At 36.5% G+C, this 17,822-nt stretch overlaps 1 protein-coding gene across 3 annotated transcripts in view; it reads right to left on the bottom strand.

Annotated features, from left to right (window-relative positions):
- The window catches only part of LOC109259552 (butyrophilin subfamily 1 member A1-like), a 100,982-nt gene that overhangs the window by 55,789 nt on the left and 27,371 nt on the right, over positions 1-17,822 (bottom strand). For all 3 annotated transcript variants that reach the window (XM_053905836.1, XM_053905925.1, XM_053905887.1), the window contains one exon: positions 10,303-10,416. In XM_053905836.1, the coding sequence (XP_053761811.1) occupies positions 10,303-10,416 (114 nt within the window). The remainder of the gene's footprint in view (positions 1-10,302; positions 10,417-17,822) is intronic.

Genomic DNA, 17,822 nt, shown 5'->3' with positions numbered 1-17,822 from the left:
GGGAATTTGAGCTGTTTGCATAATTTCGTTGTTGTAAATAATGTTTATATACATATCAGGTGCATGAATCCCTTCAAGTCAGTATTTTTGTATCTGTTGGGTAAATACGTAGTAATGCAATGGCTGGATTGTATGCTAGTTCTATTTTCAACTTTCTGACAAAGCTCCACACTATCTTCCAGAGTGCTTTCACAAGTTTGCATTCCGCTAACAGTGTAAGAGGGTTCCCCTTTCTTCACATCCTTGTGAACATCTGTTGTTTCCTGTGTTACTTTTGTCATTCTGACTGGTCTGACTACTCATTGTAGTTTTGATTTGTATTTTTTGGAAAAAAATATATATATATTTATATTGTTTGCCCATTTTTAACAGAATTATTATTTTTCTTGGTTGTTGAGGTTGATAAGTTCTTTATCTATTTTAGATGATAACCCTTTACCGGATATGTCATTTGCAAATATTTCCCCCATGTCTGAAAGTTGCCTTTTTGTTTTCTTCATTTTTCTTCATTGAGCAGAAGTTTTTTTTTAACTTGATAATGTTCCAATAGTTTGTTTTTTGTTTTTTTTTTTTTACTTTTGTTTCCCTTGTCTCTGAAGACATATCTAGTAAGAAGTTGCAATGGCTAATGTCAAAGATGCTACTGCCTGTGTTCTCCGATAGGATTTTTTTTAAAGTTTATTTATTTTTGAGACAGAGACAGAGCATGAACAGGGGAGGGTCAGAGAGAGAGGGAGACACAGAATCTGAAGCAGGTTCCAGGCTCTGAGCTGTCAGCACAGAGCCCTACGCGGGGCTCGAACTCACAGACCGTGAGATCATGACCTGAGCTGAAGTCGGAAGCTCAACCGACTGAGCCACCCAGGTGCCCCCTCCTATAGGATTTTAATGATTTCCTCTCTAATATTTAAGTCTTTCATCCATTTTGAATTTATTTTTGTGTATGCTGTAACAGAGTGGGCAGTTTTCTTCTTTTGCCAGTTGCTTTCCAATTTTCCCAACACCATTTGTACAAGAGACTGTCTTTTTTTCCCCATTGGGTATTCTTTCCTGCTTTGTTGAAGTTTAGTTGGCCATATAAATTGTGGGTCCATTTCTGTGTTTCCTTTTATTTTCCATTGTTCTATGTGTCTGTTTTTATGACAATACCATAGAGTCTTGATCATTACAGCTTTGCAATATCACTTGACATCTCGAATTGTGATGTCTCCAGATTTTCTTTTTATTTTCAAGATTGTTTTTGCTATTCCAGGTCTTTTGTGGTACCATAAAATTTTAGGAATGTTTGTTCTTTCTCTCTGAAAAATTCTGGTGGTATTTGATAGTATTTACATTAAATATGGTGATCGCTTTGGGTAGTGTAGATATTTTTACAATATTTGTTCTTCCAATTCAGGATCAATAAAGGTTTTTCCCTTTGTGTGTGTGTGTGTGTGTGTGTGTGTGTGTGTGTGTGTGTTGTGTGTGTGTGTGTGTGTGTGTCGTTGCATGTGACCTTCATTTTATTTTATAAGTGTATTATAGTTTTCAGAGTGCAGATATTTTACCTCTTTGGTTAGGTTTATTCCTAGGTATCTTTTGGGTTTTAGTGCCTAGATCTTTTGGGATCCCATTGTAAATGGGATCGATTCCATGATTTCTCTTTCTGCTGTTTCATTATTGGTGTATAGAATTAGAACACAATTCTTTATGTTGATTTTGCACTCTGCAACTTTACTGAATTTGTATACCAGTTTAGATATTTTTGATGGAATATTTTGGATTTTCTACATATAGCATCATGTTGCCTGCAAATAGTGAAAGTTTGACTTCTTCATTGTCAATTTGGAGGCCTTATATGTCTATTTGTTGTCTAATACGTTAGGCTGGAATTTCTAGTAGCATGTTAAATAAGAGTGGTGAAAGTGGATGCTCCTGTCTTCCTCCTCACCATGGAGGAAAAACTCTCAGTTTTGCCCTATATCACATGGCATTAACTGTCTTTTGTTTATGGCCTTTATGATGTTGAGGCATGTTTCCAACATCTATACTTTATTTATTTTTTGTTTGTTTTTTAAGAATGGAGGCTGTACTTTCAAAAATACTTTTTCTGCATCTATTTAGGGTAATGTATGGTTCCTATCTTTATTTAGTATAATGTTGTGTATCCTGTTGATGGATTTTGCAAACATTGAACCACTCTTTTCCCAGGAAAATATCTTGGTGAATAATTATTTTAATGTACGGTTGGATTCAGTTTGTTAGTATCTTGTTGAGGTGTATTGGTTTGTAATTGTCCTTTTTTGTGAGATCATTGTCTTGTTTTGGTATTAAAAATAATACTGGCCTCATAGAATGAGTTTGGAAGTTTTCCTTCCATTTATTTTTTTATTTATTTATTTTTTTGAAACAGCTTGAGATTAGTAGATATTAAGTCATCTTTACATGTTTGGTGTAATTCCTCTGTGAAGCCTCTTGCCCTGGGCTTTGGTTTGTTTGGAGATTTTTGACTAAAGATTCAATTTCTTTGCTGATTATTGATCTATTCACGTTTTCTATTTCTTTCTAAGTTTTGGTAGTTTATATGTTTATACGAATTTATCAGTTTCTTCCAAATTTCCCAGTGTGTTGGCATACAATTTTTCATAACATTCTCTTATGATTGTTTGTATTTCTGTACTGTTGGTTGTGATTTCTCCTCTCTTATTTGTGATTTTATTTATTGATAAGTAAATATTTCTCTTTGATATGTCTGGCTAGGGGCTTATCAATTTTATTAATTTTTCAACCAGCTCATCTGTTCTACAGTATTTTTTATGTATTTGTTTCTTTCTTTACTTATTTTTGTTTCTCTGTCATTTATTTCTGCTCTAATCTTTATTATTCCCTCTTTCTGCTGCCTTTAGGTATCATTTGTTGTTCTTTTTCTAGCTTCTTCATTTGTAAATTTAGTTTGCATATTTGAGATTTCTCTTGCTTCTTGAAGCAGGCCTCTATTACTCTATACTTCCCCCTTATGACTGATTTTTCTTCATCCCAAAGGCTTTGGACCATTGTCTTTTCATTACCATTTGTTTTCATGTATTTTTTTTTATATATCTTATTTAATTCCTGGTTGAACCATACATTCCTTAGTAGGATGTCCTTTACCTTCCATGTATTTTTGGTGTTTCCAAATGTTTTCTTGTGGATTACCTCAAGTTTCATAACATTGTCATCAGACAATAAGCATGTTATAATCTCAACCTTTTCCTAAATAATGTGGAAGCTGTTTCTTTCTTTCTTTCTTTCTTTCTTTCTTTCTTTCTTTCTTTTTTTTTTTTTTTTTTTTTTTTTTACCTAGTATGTGATCTATTCTGGAGAATGCCCATGTGCACTTGAAATGAAAAATATTTTGTTCCTTTAGGATGAAATGTTCTGCATATATCTGTTAAGTCCATCAGTGTGTCATTCATAGTCATTGTTTACTTCTTGATTTTCTGCTTAGTTGACCTGTCTGCTCCTGTAAGTGGGGTGTTAAAGTTCTCTACTCTTATTGGATTATTATCAAATAATTCCTTTATATGTGTTAATTGTTTTGTATATTTGGTTCCCCCATTTGGGGGGCATGAATATTTACAATTGTCAGATCTTCTTATTAGATAGTCTCCTTTATTTTGATATAATGCTCTTCCTCATCTCATGTTATAGTCTTTGGTTCAAAACATAGTGTGTCTGTTAATAGTATCGCTATTCCATCTTTCTTTTGACATCCATTTATGTGGTATATGTTTCTGCATCCCCTCACTTTCAATCTGCTGGTATCTTGATATATAAAATGAGTCTCTTGTAGGCAGCATAAATGTGTCTTTTTTTTAATCCACTTTGACACACTATGTCTATTGATTGGATCATCACCTTTTGATTACAGTCTGATTAATTTTTTTCAGAGTAATTATTGATAGAAAGGAATTTAATGCCTTCTAAATGCCATTTCCCATTGTTTTGGTAAATTTTCTCTGTTCTTTTCTAGTCCTATTCCTACTCAAAGAGTCCCCTTTAATAATTCTTGCAGATGATTTAGTGGGCAAGAACTCCTTTAGGTTTTGTTTTTCTGGGAAACTCTTTATCTCTTTTTGTCTTCTGAATAATATCCTTGCTGGATAGCAAACTATTATCTTCAGATTTTTCCCATTCATCAAATTGGATATATTTTGTAACCCTTTTTTCCCTTTCCAAGTTTCTGTGGAAAGAACTGCTACTAACATTTATCATCTTCTCTTGTGAGTTAGGGGCTTCTTTTATCTTGCTGCTTTCCGGATTTTTCTTTATCTCTATGTTTTGCAAGTTTAGATAAAATATGTCATGGTGTTCACCTGCTTTTGTTGATTTTGATGGGAGTTCTCTGTGTGTCCTCAATTAGAAAATCTATTTCCTTGATTGAGGAAGTCTTGAGCAGTAATTGCCTCAAATAAACCTTCTTCCACCTTTTCTCTCTCTTCTTCTGGGACTCCTATGATACAAATTATTTCATTTCATGGAATCACTGAGTTCCATAAGTCTACTTTCATGATCCAAGATTTTGCTTTCCATCTTTTGATCAGCTTTTTATTTTCCATAATTCTATCTTCTCTGTCACTTATTTGTTCCTGTTTCCTCTATTCCTCTGGTCATTGAATCCAGTTAGTTTTGAATATTGGGTATTACATTTATAATTTTGGCCTGATTAGTTTTAAGCCCTTTTATCACTTTGAGTAATGGACTCTTTGGTGTCTTCAATGTTTTTCTCAATTACAGCTAGTATTCTTATAGTTTCTTTAAATTCTGAATCAGGGGGCACCTGGGTGGCTTGGTCGGTTGGGCGTCCGACTTCGGCTCAGGTCATGATCTCACGGTCTGTGAGTTCGAGCCCCGCGTCGGCCTCTGTGCTGATAGCTCAGAGCCTGGAGCCTGTTTCGGATTCTGTGTCTCCCTCTCTCTCTGACCCTCCCCCGTTCATGCTCTGTCTCTCTCTGTCTCAAAAATAAATAAACGTTTAAAAAAATTTAAATTCTGAATCAGGCATATTGCTTATATCTGTTTCAAGTAGATAATTTACCATGACCTTTTATTGTTCTTCTTTTTGGGGGATGGGGGGGATAAATTGCTCCATCTTGACATTTCGTCTGTCTTCTGTGTGTTTGTAAAGACTGTTATGATGGGTGCTCCTAAGAGTAATGGCTTTATGAAGAACAGGTCATATAATATCCAGAGCCTGTAGCTTCATGGTATGTCTATGGTGTGTGCAGAAGACAATCTGCTGCTATGTTATGGATGCTCTATCCCTGCTGAGTTTCTCCTTGCCTGATGTGCAGTGTGTATGGATCCTGGCAGCAGAGAGGTGAATTTTAACTAGGTGTGCTCTAATCAGCTTGTTAATAAAGACCTGGTTCTATTCCCATTATACTTGAAGCTTTGTACAAGTCTGTGATTGGTTGAAGTGGTGCATGTGAGGAATTCTGCTGGTCTTCTGGGGAGGGTACATCTTGTGCTAGTCCTTCAGCACACCTGCTGGAGAAAAGCAGTACCAGCATAGTGTAGGACAGCAGGGCTGGATTTAAGTAATTGAAGCAGCCCATGTTGGCACTGTGCTATTTACTGAAGGTAGTTTATGCTGAAGGAAAGGGAAGGGAAGGGAAATTACTCCTCCAGCTCCTTTGTCCCCAGACTGGGGATTCTTGTTTGGAGGCTGTCAGGGAACCCCTACCAGAAGAGCAGATAATTTCCCCTTTTGTGTCATTTTTGTTTTCAGATTGCAGTTTTCACAGTGTGTCTGGTTTTATTGTGTGACTGGAGAAACACAGTGCACTTTGGATTCTACCCAAGCCAAACTGGCTGGGACCTGGTGTGGTGAGGATGAGAGCCAGGATTTTAGGGGAGGGTCCAACTGCACTATATTTGATACAGATTTGACCTAGAAGGGTGGTATCAGCATATTGCAGGTATGTGGGCTTTGGAGCAAAATGCACTGAAGAGTCAGTGTCCAGATTAGGCACCCTTGGTCAGTGTCTCTGAGCCTATGCTGAAGGGTGGAAGAGGGAAGTGTTTCTCATTTTTTTTTGTCCCTGGAGATACAATGCCACCATGCCACCTCATTCAGATGCACTCCAATAAAGGAAAACTGTTTCTCCTAGTGTGTCTTAGTTGGTCTACAGTTCATGTCATCTGCTCCCAGTTACCTGCCTGTTTTCTCTACTGGAGCACGGCAGCACCCTCAGAGCTCCATACCAGCCAGGCCACAAAACTCCAACACTCTAATTTTTGCAACCTGCTGGTTACAAATACTCCTCAAAATCAGCCTTTTATTTTCCCAATTGCTTTGTAGATATGTTTTCATTTGTGATTCCCCTGTGTACTCTTCTCTCTCCCCTCTCTCCAGGAACAGGTTGCCCTCAGTTCCAAAACACCAGTGATCAGTTTCTCCACCAAAACAAGTCTCCTCACCTCCTACTTCCACAATGCGGCCTCCTCTCTCCCTCTAGTAGTGCAATTAGTTCTGTCAGTCCTCAGGTTGATTTGCTGGGTATTCAGAATGATTTGATACATATCTGGCTGTGTTTAAAGGACAAGACAAGCTTAGGGTCCTCCTAATATTGGTCATCATAGCTCTTCCCCTTACTGGGAGAGAATAATCTCTGTCTTGGAATACTTTGGAAAGAGTGTTTATTGCCTCCCTAAGGACAAAATTCCCTTCAGGTGCCAACCAAAGGTCTTTTATCAGTGGGTTGGGTGGTTCAATTCTGGAACAGGGAAGGGGAGCCACACTGATTGGGTTCTTTAAGACTTCGAGTTTTGAATCTCAGCCCAGTCCTGAGGATATGCAGGAGGACTGTGGAGGAGGGCAAGCTGACAGCCCATACTATTCTATAAGGGCTTTCTGAACAGTGTGGGTTGAGGTACCTGGTCTGGGGATAGGAGATTGAGGTATTGCCATTTTACCTTCCAACACCAACCCGGTGGGCTTCGGAGAGCAGCACAGCAGCCCCCAGTGTAGATTGAACCCACTTACAACAAACTCCACCCCTCAGTGCCTGGCAATTGCTTATCTACTGCAGCAAGACTGACTGATCCAATGCACCTGGCCTCTCCTCCAGACCAGCACAGCCACTGTTTCCAGACACCAACAGGTAACAGTTTCTTTCTTTCTTTTATTTTCTTATTTTTTATTTTATTTTATTTTATTTTATTTTATTTTATTTTATTTTATTTTATTTTATTTTTCTTCCCTCTTCTTTTATTTTTTGTTCCCCTTTTGGAAACAGGCTTATAGTTTCTAATTTATTTTTGGACAATTCATAGATAGATAGATAGATGATAGTGAGATCAGGCATTTTTATCTTATTCTTATTCCACTTTTTATTATCTTTCATCATCTTCCTTATTTTCCATTCTCATTTTCTAATCTTAGGCTTGCAGTTTTTGGTTCTCTGTTGGTTAGCTTTTTCCTTCTTTCAATTTTCTCTTTTTATAGCATCAGGCTCCTTCCACCCCTTTTCTCCCCTACCCGCATAGTGTTACTTTAAGAAACAAATCAAAGGACAGCAGATTTACATTCAAAAAACTCCACCACTATTAAAAAACAAAAACAAAAAACAAAAAACAAAAAACAAAAAAACAAGGAGGAGCTCTGCAGAGGGCAGACAAGTTGGATAGAGCAGCCAAAATGCAACAACAGAGTGCATCCAACATACACCAAAAACGCTTTCTGAAGGGCCAGGCCCTTGACAATGTATGACTCCTTTTTAATATAGTTGTACTCTCAGGTACAGGACATATAACAAGCTTTTAAACATGGAAAAGACAGAAACTTAACCAAAATGACAAAACGAGGAAGTCTCCCCAAGAAAGTTCAAGAAGAAATCACATGCTGCAAATAGCTCAAAACATATATAAACAATATTTCTGAACAACAATTTAGAATAACAGTCACAAGACTAATACCTGGCCTTGAAAAAAAGCATAGAAGACACAAGATAAACTCTTGCTGCAGAGATCGCAGACCTAAGAACTATTCACAATGAATTAAAAATGCTATATCTGAGATGCAAAGTAAATTAGATACAGTGACAATGAGATGCAAGAAACGAAGATAATAGGTGACATAGAAGAAAAAATCTTGTAAAATAATGGAGCTGAAAAGTGGGAAAGGAAATTACTAGATCATAGGGGAGAATTAAACTACAAGTGTTTCCGTAAAATGAAACAATATCTGTATCATAAGAGTCCCAGGAGAAGAAAAGTGAAAGGGGAAGAAAGTTTATTTGAACAATTTATAGCTGAGAACATCCCAAATCTGAGGATGGGAATAGGCATTCAAGCCCCAGACATATAGAGATCTCCCTTCAAAATCAACAAAACACATCAACACCATGATATATCATTATAAAAATGATAAAATACAAAGAAAATAATTCTGAAAGTCGATAATGAAACTATGTCTCTGAATGATATATTGGACTAGATAGACTTAACAGGTATATTCAGAACATTCCATCCTAACTTAGAAGAATACACATTCTTATTGAGTGCACATAGAACATTCTCCAAAACAGATCACATACTGAGTCACAAAACAGCCCTCAACAGGTACAAGAAGACTGAGACCATACCATGCACATTATCATACCAGAACGCTGTGAAACTTGAAATCAACTACAAGAAAAATTTGGAGTGCCCCAAATATATGGAGGATAATGAACATCCTACTAAGGAATAAATGGGTTAACAAATAAATTAAATACAAAATTTAAAAAAAATACATAGAATATAATTTGCTTTTGTAAAAAAATAATAATAAAATAACAAACACATGGAAGCATATGACAACAAAAACACGTAAGTCCAAACCCTTTGGGATGCAGCAAAGGCAGTCCTAAGAGGAAAATCCATTGCAATTCAGGCCTACCTCAAGAGGCAAGAAAGGTCCCAAATACAGAAATTAACTTTCCACCTAAAGGAGAAATAAAAAGAGCAAAAAATACAGCCCAAAGCTAGCAGAAGAAGGGAAATAAAGATTAGAGCAGATATAAATGATATAGAATTTATAAAAATAGAAAAGACCAATGAAACTAAGTACAGGTTTTTGGAAAGAATAAACAAAATTGATAACCCTCTAGCCAGACTTCTCAAAAAGAAAAAGAGATAGGACTCATGAAATTACAAATGGAATCACAAATGGAAGAGCAAAAAGTACAAACACCACAGAAATACAAACAGTTATAAAAGAATCCTTTAAAAAATGATATGTCAATAAAGTGTACAATCTAGAAGAATGGACAAGTGTGTAGACACTCACATTGTACAAAAACTGTAACAGGAAGAAATTGAAAATTTGAACAGACCCATAATCAGCAAATAAATTGAATCAGTTATGAAAAATCTCCCAACAAATAAGAGTCCTTGGCCATATGGCTTCCCAGGGGAATTATACCAGGTACTTAAACAGGGTTAATACCTATTCTTCTCAAACTGTTCCAAAAAAATAGAAACTGAAGGAAAGCTTCCAAACTCATTCCATGAAGCCAGCATTCCCTTGATTTCAAAACCAAAGATGCCGATAAAAAAGCAGAATTACTGGCCAATATCCCTGATGAACCTGGATGCAAAAATTCTCAACATGATACTAGCAAGTCAAATTCAACAGTACATTAAAAGAATTATTCAACATGATCAGGTGGTATTCATTCCTTGGCTGCAGGACTGGTTCAATATTTGCAAATCAATCAATGTGATACACCACATTAATACAAGAAAGTATAAGAACCATATGATCCTGCCAGTAGATGCAGAAAGGCATTTCACAAAATACACCATCTTTTTTGATAAAAATCGTTAAGAATTTTAGGATAGAGAGAAAATACCTTAACATCTTAAAAACCATATATGAAAGAACCACAGCTAATATCATCCTCAATGGGGAAAAATTGAAAGCCTTTCCCCCCCTAAGATCTGGAACACCCCAGAGATGTCCACTCTCACCAATGCTTTTCAGCATAGTACTGGAAGTCCTAGTATCAGCATTCAGAGAACAAAACAACGTAAAAGGCATCCAAATTGACAAAGAAATCAAACTTTCATTCTTCACAGGTGACATTATACTCTACATGGAAAACCTGAAAGATTCCACCAAAAACCTGCTAGAACTGATATATTAATTCAGCAAAGTCACAGGATATAAAATCAATGTATGTAAATCAGTTGCATTTCTATATCCCAGTAATGAAGCAACCTAAAGAGGTATACATATATACACAAATTGTTCACAAAATAAAGGCAATCGTCCCCCCCCCTTTTTTTTTCACTTACCTTTGGATTTTCTAGCACGCACAAGTAGAAGACAGATGGTTGCACCAACAGCTAGGAGTAACAGGACAAGAGTAAGCCACATTTCCCAAAGAGAGTCCTTGGGGAACAAGGCATCTGAAAAATAGAAATTGTCTCACTTAGCATCCAGCTTGGCATCAGTGGATTTGAGTTCTGGGAACAAATTCCAATATATTTTCTTTTATATGAGATTATTAGCAATTGCATATATTCTAAGCCTCACCTACCCCTCCCTGCAAATCTAAGGAATTTTTGAATCTTAAAGGGGCTTCAGCTTCTTTTTTTGTTCCTAAGGTATGGAGACTCACGGGTTTATTTTATAAATTATCACAATGTTTTAATATGCTGAAAACATACAAATAATTCATCAGATATCCATATACACACAATCAAGATTTACCAACATTAACGTTATGAGAAGTAGGGAGACCCTAAGTTCCTTTGTCCCTCAAACACAGCAGTATTAAAGCCAGAAGTCTTGGAATTCCGGGAATTCAGGCTACAGAATGACAAAAAACATCTCTAGGGGACCACGGGGACAACCTGTAGGGTCATAGGTGGGTGATTGCTAGTTGGGAGTGATAAAATAGGCAGCATAAGTATGGAGGGGAGGGATCCCCTTCTGTAGAGAGACAAAAGGAAGAAAAAGAGAAGCTGTAGAAGTGTAGGATTGTATTTGGACAAGAGCAAAACCTCTCTGGACCACAGACAGGAAAATGAACAAACAGAGAAGGAAACAATTTCTATCACAAACAAGGGTTGTGGGACTTTCTCCAGACTGAGGCCTGCCACCCCAGCGTGGTAGAGAGAGCCTACCCCAGGTTTGTTAGTGAGGTCAGAGGTGCAGTTGGACAGAGCAGTCCACTCCCTTGAGTGCTATGGGAAGAAGGCATATAGCCTGTCCAAGAAGAAAAGACCTTGAGGATGCCTTTCAGCCAGAGACCCTTTGTCAGGTGACTGGGCAGAGTGGTGCAGAGAGTGTACTGGGGCACACAGGGTGGAATCTTGTAAGACATTGGATTTGAATCACATCCAAATGCCTAGGAAGCATGGGAGACTGTATAGTGGGACAAACCAGCCTGCTCATGTCCATGTGTCACTGTGAGTACAACATGAACAGTGTGGTTTGGGACACCTAGTCAGGGAAGGACAGACTGGAGTGTCACCATTTTTATCCCCATTATCAACAAGGTGGAGCTTCAGGGAACAGGACAGCAGGCCCAAAGTGGTGGCAGGAGTGGCCCACCAAAAACCATGCCCCTTGGTGCCTGGTAACTACAAGATTGACACTGACCTAACCAGATAGCCCCTCCTCCAGAACAGCACAGCCACTGGTTCCAAGGCACCATCAGATATCAGTCCCACAGTTTTGCATTTTCTAATTGATTCTTGGTCAATTTTTTTTACACATGTGTGTGTAAGTGTGTGTAAGTGTTTTATACACATGTGTGTGTAAGTGTTATAAACACACATGTGTGTGTGTTTATACACATGTGTGTGTAAGTGTTTTTATACACATGTGTGTGTAAGTGTAAATCCAAAGGAAACACTTTGTTTCCTTTCTTCCTCTTTTTTCTTCCTTTCTCTACCCTGGATGTTGGTTTGTTTAAGTGACCATTTTTAACCTATGTTTTTCTCTGTCTCCTTTATTTCTTCTCTCTGTGTGTGTGTGTGTGTGTGTGTGTGTGTGTGTGTCTCTCTCTCTTTCCGGATTAAGCTTTATAGTTTCTCTAATTTTCTGCCTGGAATTTTTTTTTCCATTTATTTCCCCCCATCCCTGTCATTTCTCTCTTTGTACAGGATAAGTCTTCTTCCACTATCTTCCCATTTTTAAATTTTTTCCAGGGTTTCTTTAATGAACAAATCAAAGCACACCTTGTGGAAGGTCCAAACCATCACTACGAGTAGGGAGATAAAACAACCAAAGTCACAACAACAGAGAGCATATAACACACTCTGAAAACATCTCCTGAAGGGCCAGGACCTGAAGAGTGTATGACTCCTTTTTAGTATAGTGCTATCAGGTGCAGGGAACATAGCAAGCTATTAAAACATATAAAGGACAGAAAACTAGCCAAAATGATGAAATGGAAGAAATGTCATCCAAAGAAATGCCAGGAACAAATGACAGCTAGATAATTGCTCAAAACAGATAAAAATAATATATCTGATCAAGAATTTAGAGTAATTGTCATAATATTAGTAGCTGGGCTTGAAAAAAAAAACATAGAAGACAGAAGAGGATCTATTGCCACAGAGAGAAAGGAATTAAGAAATAGTCATGATGAATTAAGAAATGTTGTAATTGAGGTGCAAAATTAACTAGATGCTGTGACAGTGAGGATGGAGGAAGGAGAGGGGAGAATAAGTGAAATAGAAGACAAAATTATGGAAATGATGGAGCTGAGAAAAAAAAGACAGATCAAAAAACACTAGACCATAAGGAGAGAATTAGAGAACTAAGTTATTCAATGAAACATAATATCTATGTCATAGGAGTTTCAGAAGAAGATAGAGAAAAAGGAGCAGAAGGTTTACTTGAACAAATTATATCTGAGAACTTCCCTAATCTGGAATTTAAATCCAGGAGGTACAGAGAACGCCCTTCAGATTCAAAAAGAATATGTCTTCACCACAGTATATAAGAATGAAACTGGCAAAATGCAAAGATAAAGAGAGAATTCTGAAAGCAGTAGGGGAAAAAAGGTCCTTAGCCTACAGTGGTAGACACATAAGTTTAGTAGAAGACCTGTCCAATGAAATTTGGCAGACCAGAAGTGAATGGCAGGAAAATTCAATGTGGTAAATAGGAAAAATATGCAGCCAAGAGTCATTTATCCAGCAAGGCTTTCATTCAGAATAGGAGAGATAAATGCTTTCCCAGGCAAACAAAGTTGAAGGAGTTCATGACCACTGAACCAGCCCTGTAAGAGATCCTAAGGGGAACTCTGTGAGTGAATGCTACAATGCTACAAGCGAGCAGAGACGTCATCACAAGCATGAAACTTACAGATAACACAATGACACTAAATACCAGTCTTCCAATAATAACTGAATGTAAATGCAATAAATGCCCCGATAAAAAGGCATGGACTATTAGAATGGATAAAAAACCAGGATCCATCTATATGTGGTCTACAAGAGACCGATTTTAGACCTGAGGACAGTTTAAGATTGAAAATGAGGGGATAGAGAACCATCTATTATGCTACTAGAAGTCAAAACAAATCTATAGCAGCCATAGTTATGTCAGACAAACTAGATTTTAAATTAAAGGCTGTAACAAGAGATAAAGAAGGGTATTATCATAATTACAGAGTCTACCCATCAAGAAGAGCTAACAATTGTAAATGTTTATGCCCCCAACTTGATTAAATCCAAATATATAACTAAAATAATCACAAATATAAGGAACCTTATTGATAAGAAAACATTAATTTCAGGGGGCTTTAATACTCCACTTAGAGCAATGGGGAGATCATCTAGGCAGAAAATCTATAAAAAACAATGGCCTTGAATGATACACTGGACCACATGGACTTGACAGATATATTCAGAACTTTTCATCCAAAAGCAGCAGAATAAAAAATTCCTTTTGAGTGCACATGGAATATTCTCTGAGATGGATCACATACTGGGGCACAAAACAGCTCTAAATAAATATAGGAGAATTGAGATCATACCACCCATGTTTTCAGATCATACCACTATGAAACCTGAAATCAACCACAGGAAAAATTTCGAAAACCTCCATATGCATGGAGGATAGCAAACATCCTACTAAAGAACTAATGGGTCAACCAGGCAATTAAAGAAGATTTTTTTTAAAAATATATATGGAAGCAAATGAAAATGAAAACACAACAGTCCAAACTGTTTGGGATGCAGCAAAGGCAGTCCCAAGAGGAAAATACATTGCAATCTGTCCTATCTCAAGAAACAAGAAAAATCCCAAATACAAAATCTAACAGCACACCTAAAGGAACTAGAAGCAGAAAAAAAAGAATCCCTAAAGCCAGAAAAGAATAGAAGTAATAAATATTATTGCAGTTATAAACAATACAGGATGAAAAAAAAAAAGAAAAAGAAAAAAAATCAATTAATCTAAGAGCTGGGTCTTTTAAAGAAAAAACAAAATTGATAAATTCTAGCTAGACTTATCAAACAGAAAAGAGAGAGAACTCAAATAGTTAAAATCATGAATGAAAGAGGAGAGATCACAATTAACACCAAATAAATACAAACAATTATTAGAGAATAGTAGGCAAAATTATATGCCAACAAACTGGACAAACAGGATACCCACACACTACCAAACTCAAATGGGAAGAAATAGACAATTATAACATATCCAAAACCAGTGAAAAAATTGAATCATTTATCAAAAGCCTCCCAACAAATTAGAGTCCTGTCCAGATGGTTTTCAAAAACTCTGCCAGACATTAAGGTTAATACTTATTCTTATAAACCTGGTTCAGAAAATATAAATGGAAGGAAAGCTTCCAAACTCATTCTATGACGTCAGCATTACCTTGATTCCCAAATCAGACAGACCATACCAAAAATGAGAATTACAGGCCAATATCCCTGATAAAAATGGATGCAAACATTCTCAACAAGATACCTGAAAATTGAATTCAACAGTATATTAAAACAATTATTCACCATGATCAATTGGGATTCATTCCTTGGCTGCAGGGCTGGTTCAATATTCAGAAATCAACAATATGATACATCAAATTAATAGAAGAAAAGATAAAAAACATATGATCCTGTCAATAGATACAGAAAAAAAATATCTGAGAAAATAGAGCACCCTTTTTTCCCAAAAAGGGTTTTATTAATTAATTAATCATTATTAATTAATTTATTTATTTTTAACTTACATCCATGTTAGTTAGCATATAGTGCAATAATGTTTTCAGGAGTAGATTGCAGTGATTCATCCCTTAGGTATAACACCCTGGGCTCATTCCAAAAAGTATCTTCCTTAATGTCTCTTACCTATTTAGGTTATTCACCCACTCACAGCCCCTCAGCAACCCTCAGTTTGTTATCTGTATTTAAAAGTCTCTTATGTTTTGCCTCCCTCCTTGTTTTTATATTCTTTTTTGGTTCTTTTTCCTTATATCCATCTGCTTTGTATCTTAAATTCCTCATATGATGGAGGTCATATGGTATTTTTCTTTTTCTAGGTGACTTATTTCACTTAGCATAATACTCTCTAGTTCCATCCACATTGTTGCAAATTGCAAGATTTCATCCTTTTTGTTTACAGCGTCCTTTCTTAATAAAAACACTCAGGAAAATCAGGATAGAAGAAACATACCTTAACTTCATAAAAGCCATATAGGAAAAGCCGACAGCTAATATCATCCTCAATTTGGAAAACTGAGAGCTTTCCCCTGAGGTTAGGAACATGACAAGGATGTGCACTCTCACCACTGTTGTTTAGCATAGTGTTGGAAGTCCTAGCCTCAGCAATGAGACAACAAAACGAAATAAAAGGCATCCAAATTGTCAAGAAGAAGTCAAACTGTCACTTTTCTCAGATGACATGATACTCTACATGAAAAACCTGACTCTACCAATAAGCTGTTAGAACTGATACAGGAATTTAGCAAAGTCACAAGATATAAAATAAATATGCAGAAAATGTTTGAATTTCTGTAAATCAATGGTGAGGCAATATAAAGAAAAATCAAGAAATTGATCCCATGCACCATTGCACCAAGAACCATAAAATACCTAGGAATAAACCTAACCTAAGAAGTAAAATGGCTGTATGGTGAAAACCATTAAAAAAAAAACTTATGAAGTAAATTAAGGAAGACACAAAGAAATGGAAAAACATTCCATGCTCATGAATTGGAAGAACAAATATTGTTAAAATATCAATACTACCCAAATTAATCTACACATTCAATGCAATCCCAATTAGAATTGCACCTGCATTCTTCTCAGAGCTAGAACAAACAATTCTAAAATTTGTATGGAACCAGAAAAGATTTTGACTAGCCAAAGTAATGTTGAAAAAGGAAAACAAGTGGGAGGCATCACAATTCCATACTTTAGCCCCTACTCCAAAACTGAAATGATCAAGACAATATGATATTGGCACAAAAGCAGACAGGTAGACCAATGGAATAAAATATAGAACCCAGTACTGGACCCACAGATTTATGGCCAACTAAACTTTGATAAATCAGGAAAGAATATCCAGTGGAAAAAAAGACAGTCTCTTTAGCAAATGGTGCAGGAAGAATTGGACAGCAATATGCAGAAGAATGAAACTGGACCACTTTTATATACCATACACAAAAATAAACTCAAAATGGATGAAAGACCTAAATGTGAGACAGGAAAACATCAAAACCCCAGAGGAGAAGGCAGACAACAATCACTTCAACCTCAGTTGCAGAAACTTCTTGCTCAGCACGTCTCTGAAGGCAAGGGAATTAAAAGCAAAAATTAGCTATTGGGACCTCATCAAGATAAAAAGCTTCTTTCCTGCAAAGGAAACAATCAACAAACTAAAAGGAAACTGATGGAATGGGATAAGATATTTGCAAATGACATATTAAATAAGGGTTTAGTGCCCAAAAAGCTCTAAAGAATTTACCAAACTCAACACCCACAAAAACAAATAATCCAGTGAAGTAATAGGCAGAAGACACGAATATACACTTTTCCTAGGAAGTCATCCAGATGACCAACAGAAACATGAAAAGATGGGCAAAATCTCTCATCATCAGGGAAATATAAATAAAAACCACACTGAGAAACCACCTCATACTTGTTAGATTGGCTAAAATTAAAAACTCAGTATCAAAAGATATTGGCAAGGATGTGGAGAAACAGGAATCTTCTTACACTGTTGGGGGGAATGAAATCTTGTGCAGCTGCTCTGGAAAACAGTGTGGAGATTCCTCAAAAAATTAAAAGTAGAGTTACCCTACGACTGAGTAATAGCACTACTAAGAATTTATCCAAAGGATACAGAATGTCTGATCCATAGGGACACATGTACTCCAATGTTTAAAACACTATCAACAATTGCCAAATAATGGAAAGAGCCCAAATGTCCATCAACTGATGAATGGATAAAGATGTGCATTATATATACAATGGGATACTATTGGAAATGAGAAAGAATGAAATCCTGCCATTTGTTACAACATGGATGGAACTGGTGGTAATTATGTAAAGTGAAATAAGTCAGTCTGAGAAAGACAGATATTATATGTTTCCATTCATATGTGGAATTTGAGAAACATAACTAAAGACCATAGGGGAAGGGAATGAAAAATATAGTTTCAAACAGAGAGGGAGGCAAACCATAAGAGTCTCTTAAATATAGAGAACACTGAGGGTTGATGTGGTTGCAGGGGAGAAGGGGAAATAGGTGATGGGCATTGAGAGGGGATACTTGTTGGGATGAGCACTGGGTGTTGTATGCAAGAGATGAATCATGGGAATCTACTCCTGAAACCAAGAGCATG

This window comes from Panthera pardus, unplaced genomic scaffold (assembly GCF_024362965.1).
Source record: "Panthera pardus isolate Hobbes unplaced genomic scaffold, ASM2436296v1 HiC_scaffold_1, whole genome shotgun sequence".
NCBI classification, from domain to species: domain Eukaryota; kingdom Metazoa; phylum Chordata; class Mammalia; order Carnivora; family Felidae; genus Panthera; species Panthera pardus.
The sequence above is the reverse complement of the archived record's forward strand: the minus strand, read 5'-3'. Positions and strand labels throughout refer to the sequence as shown.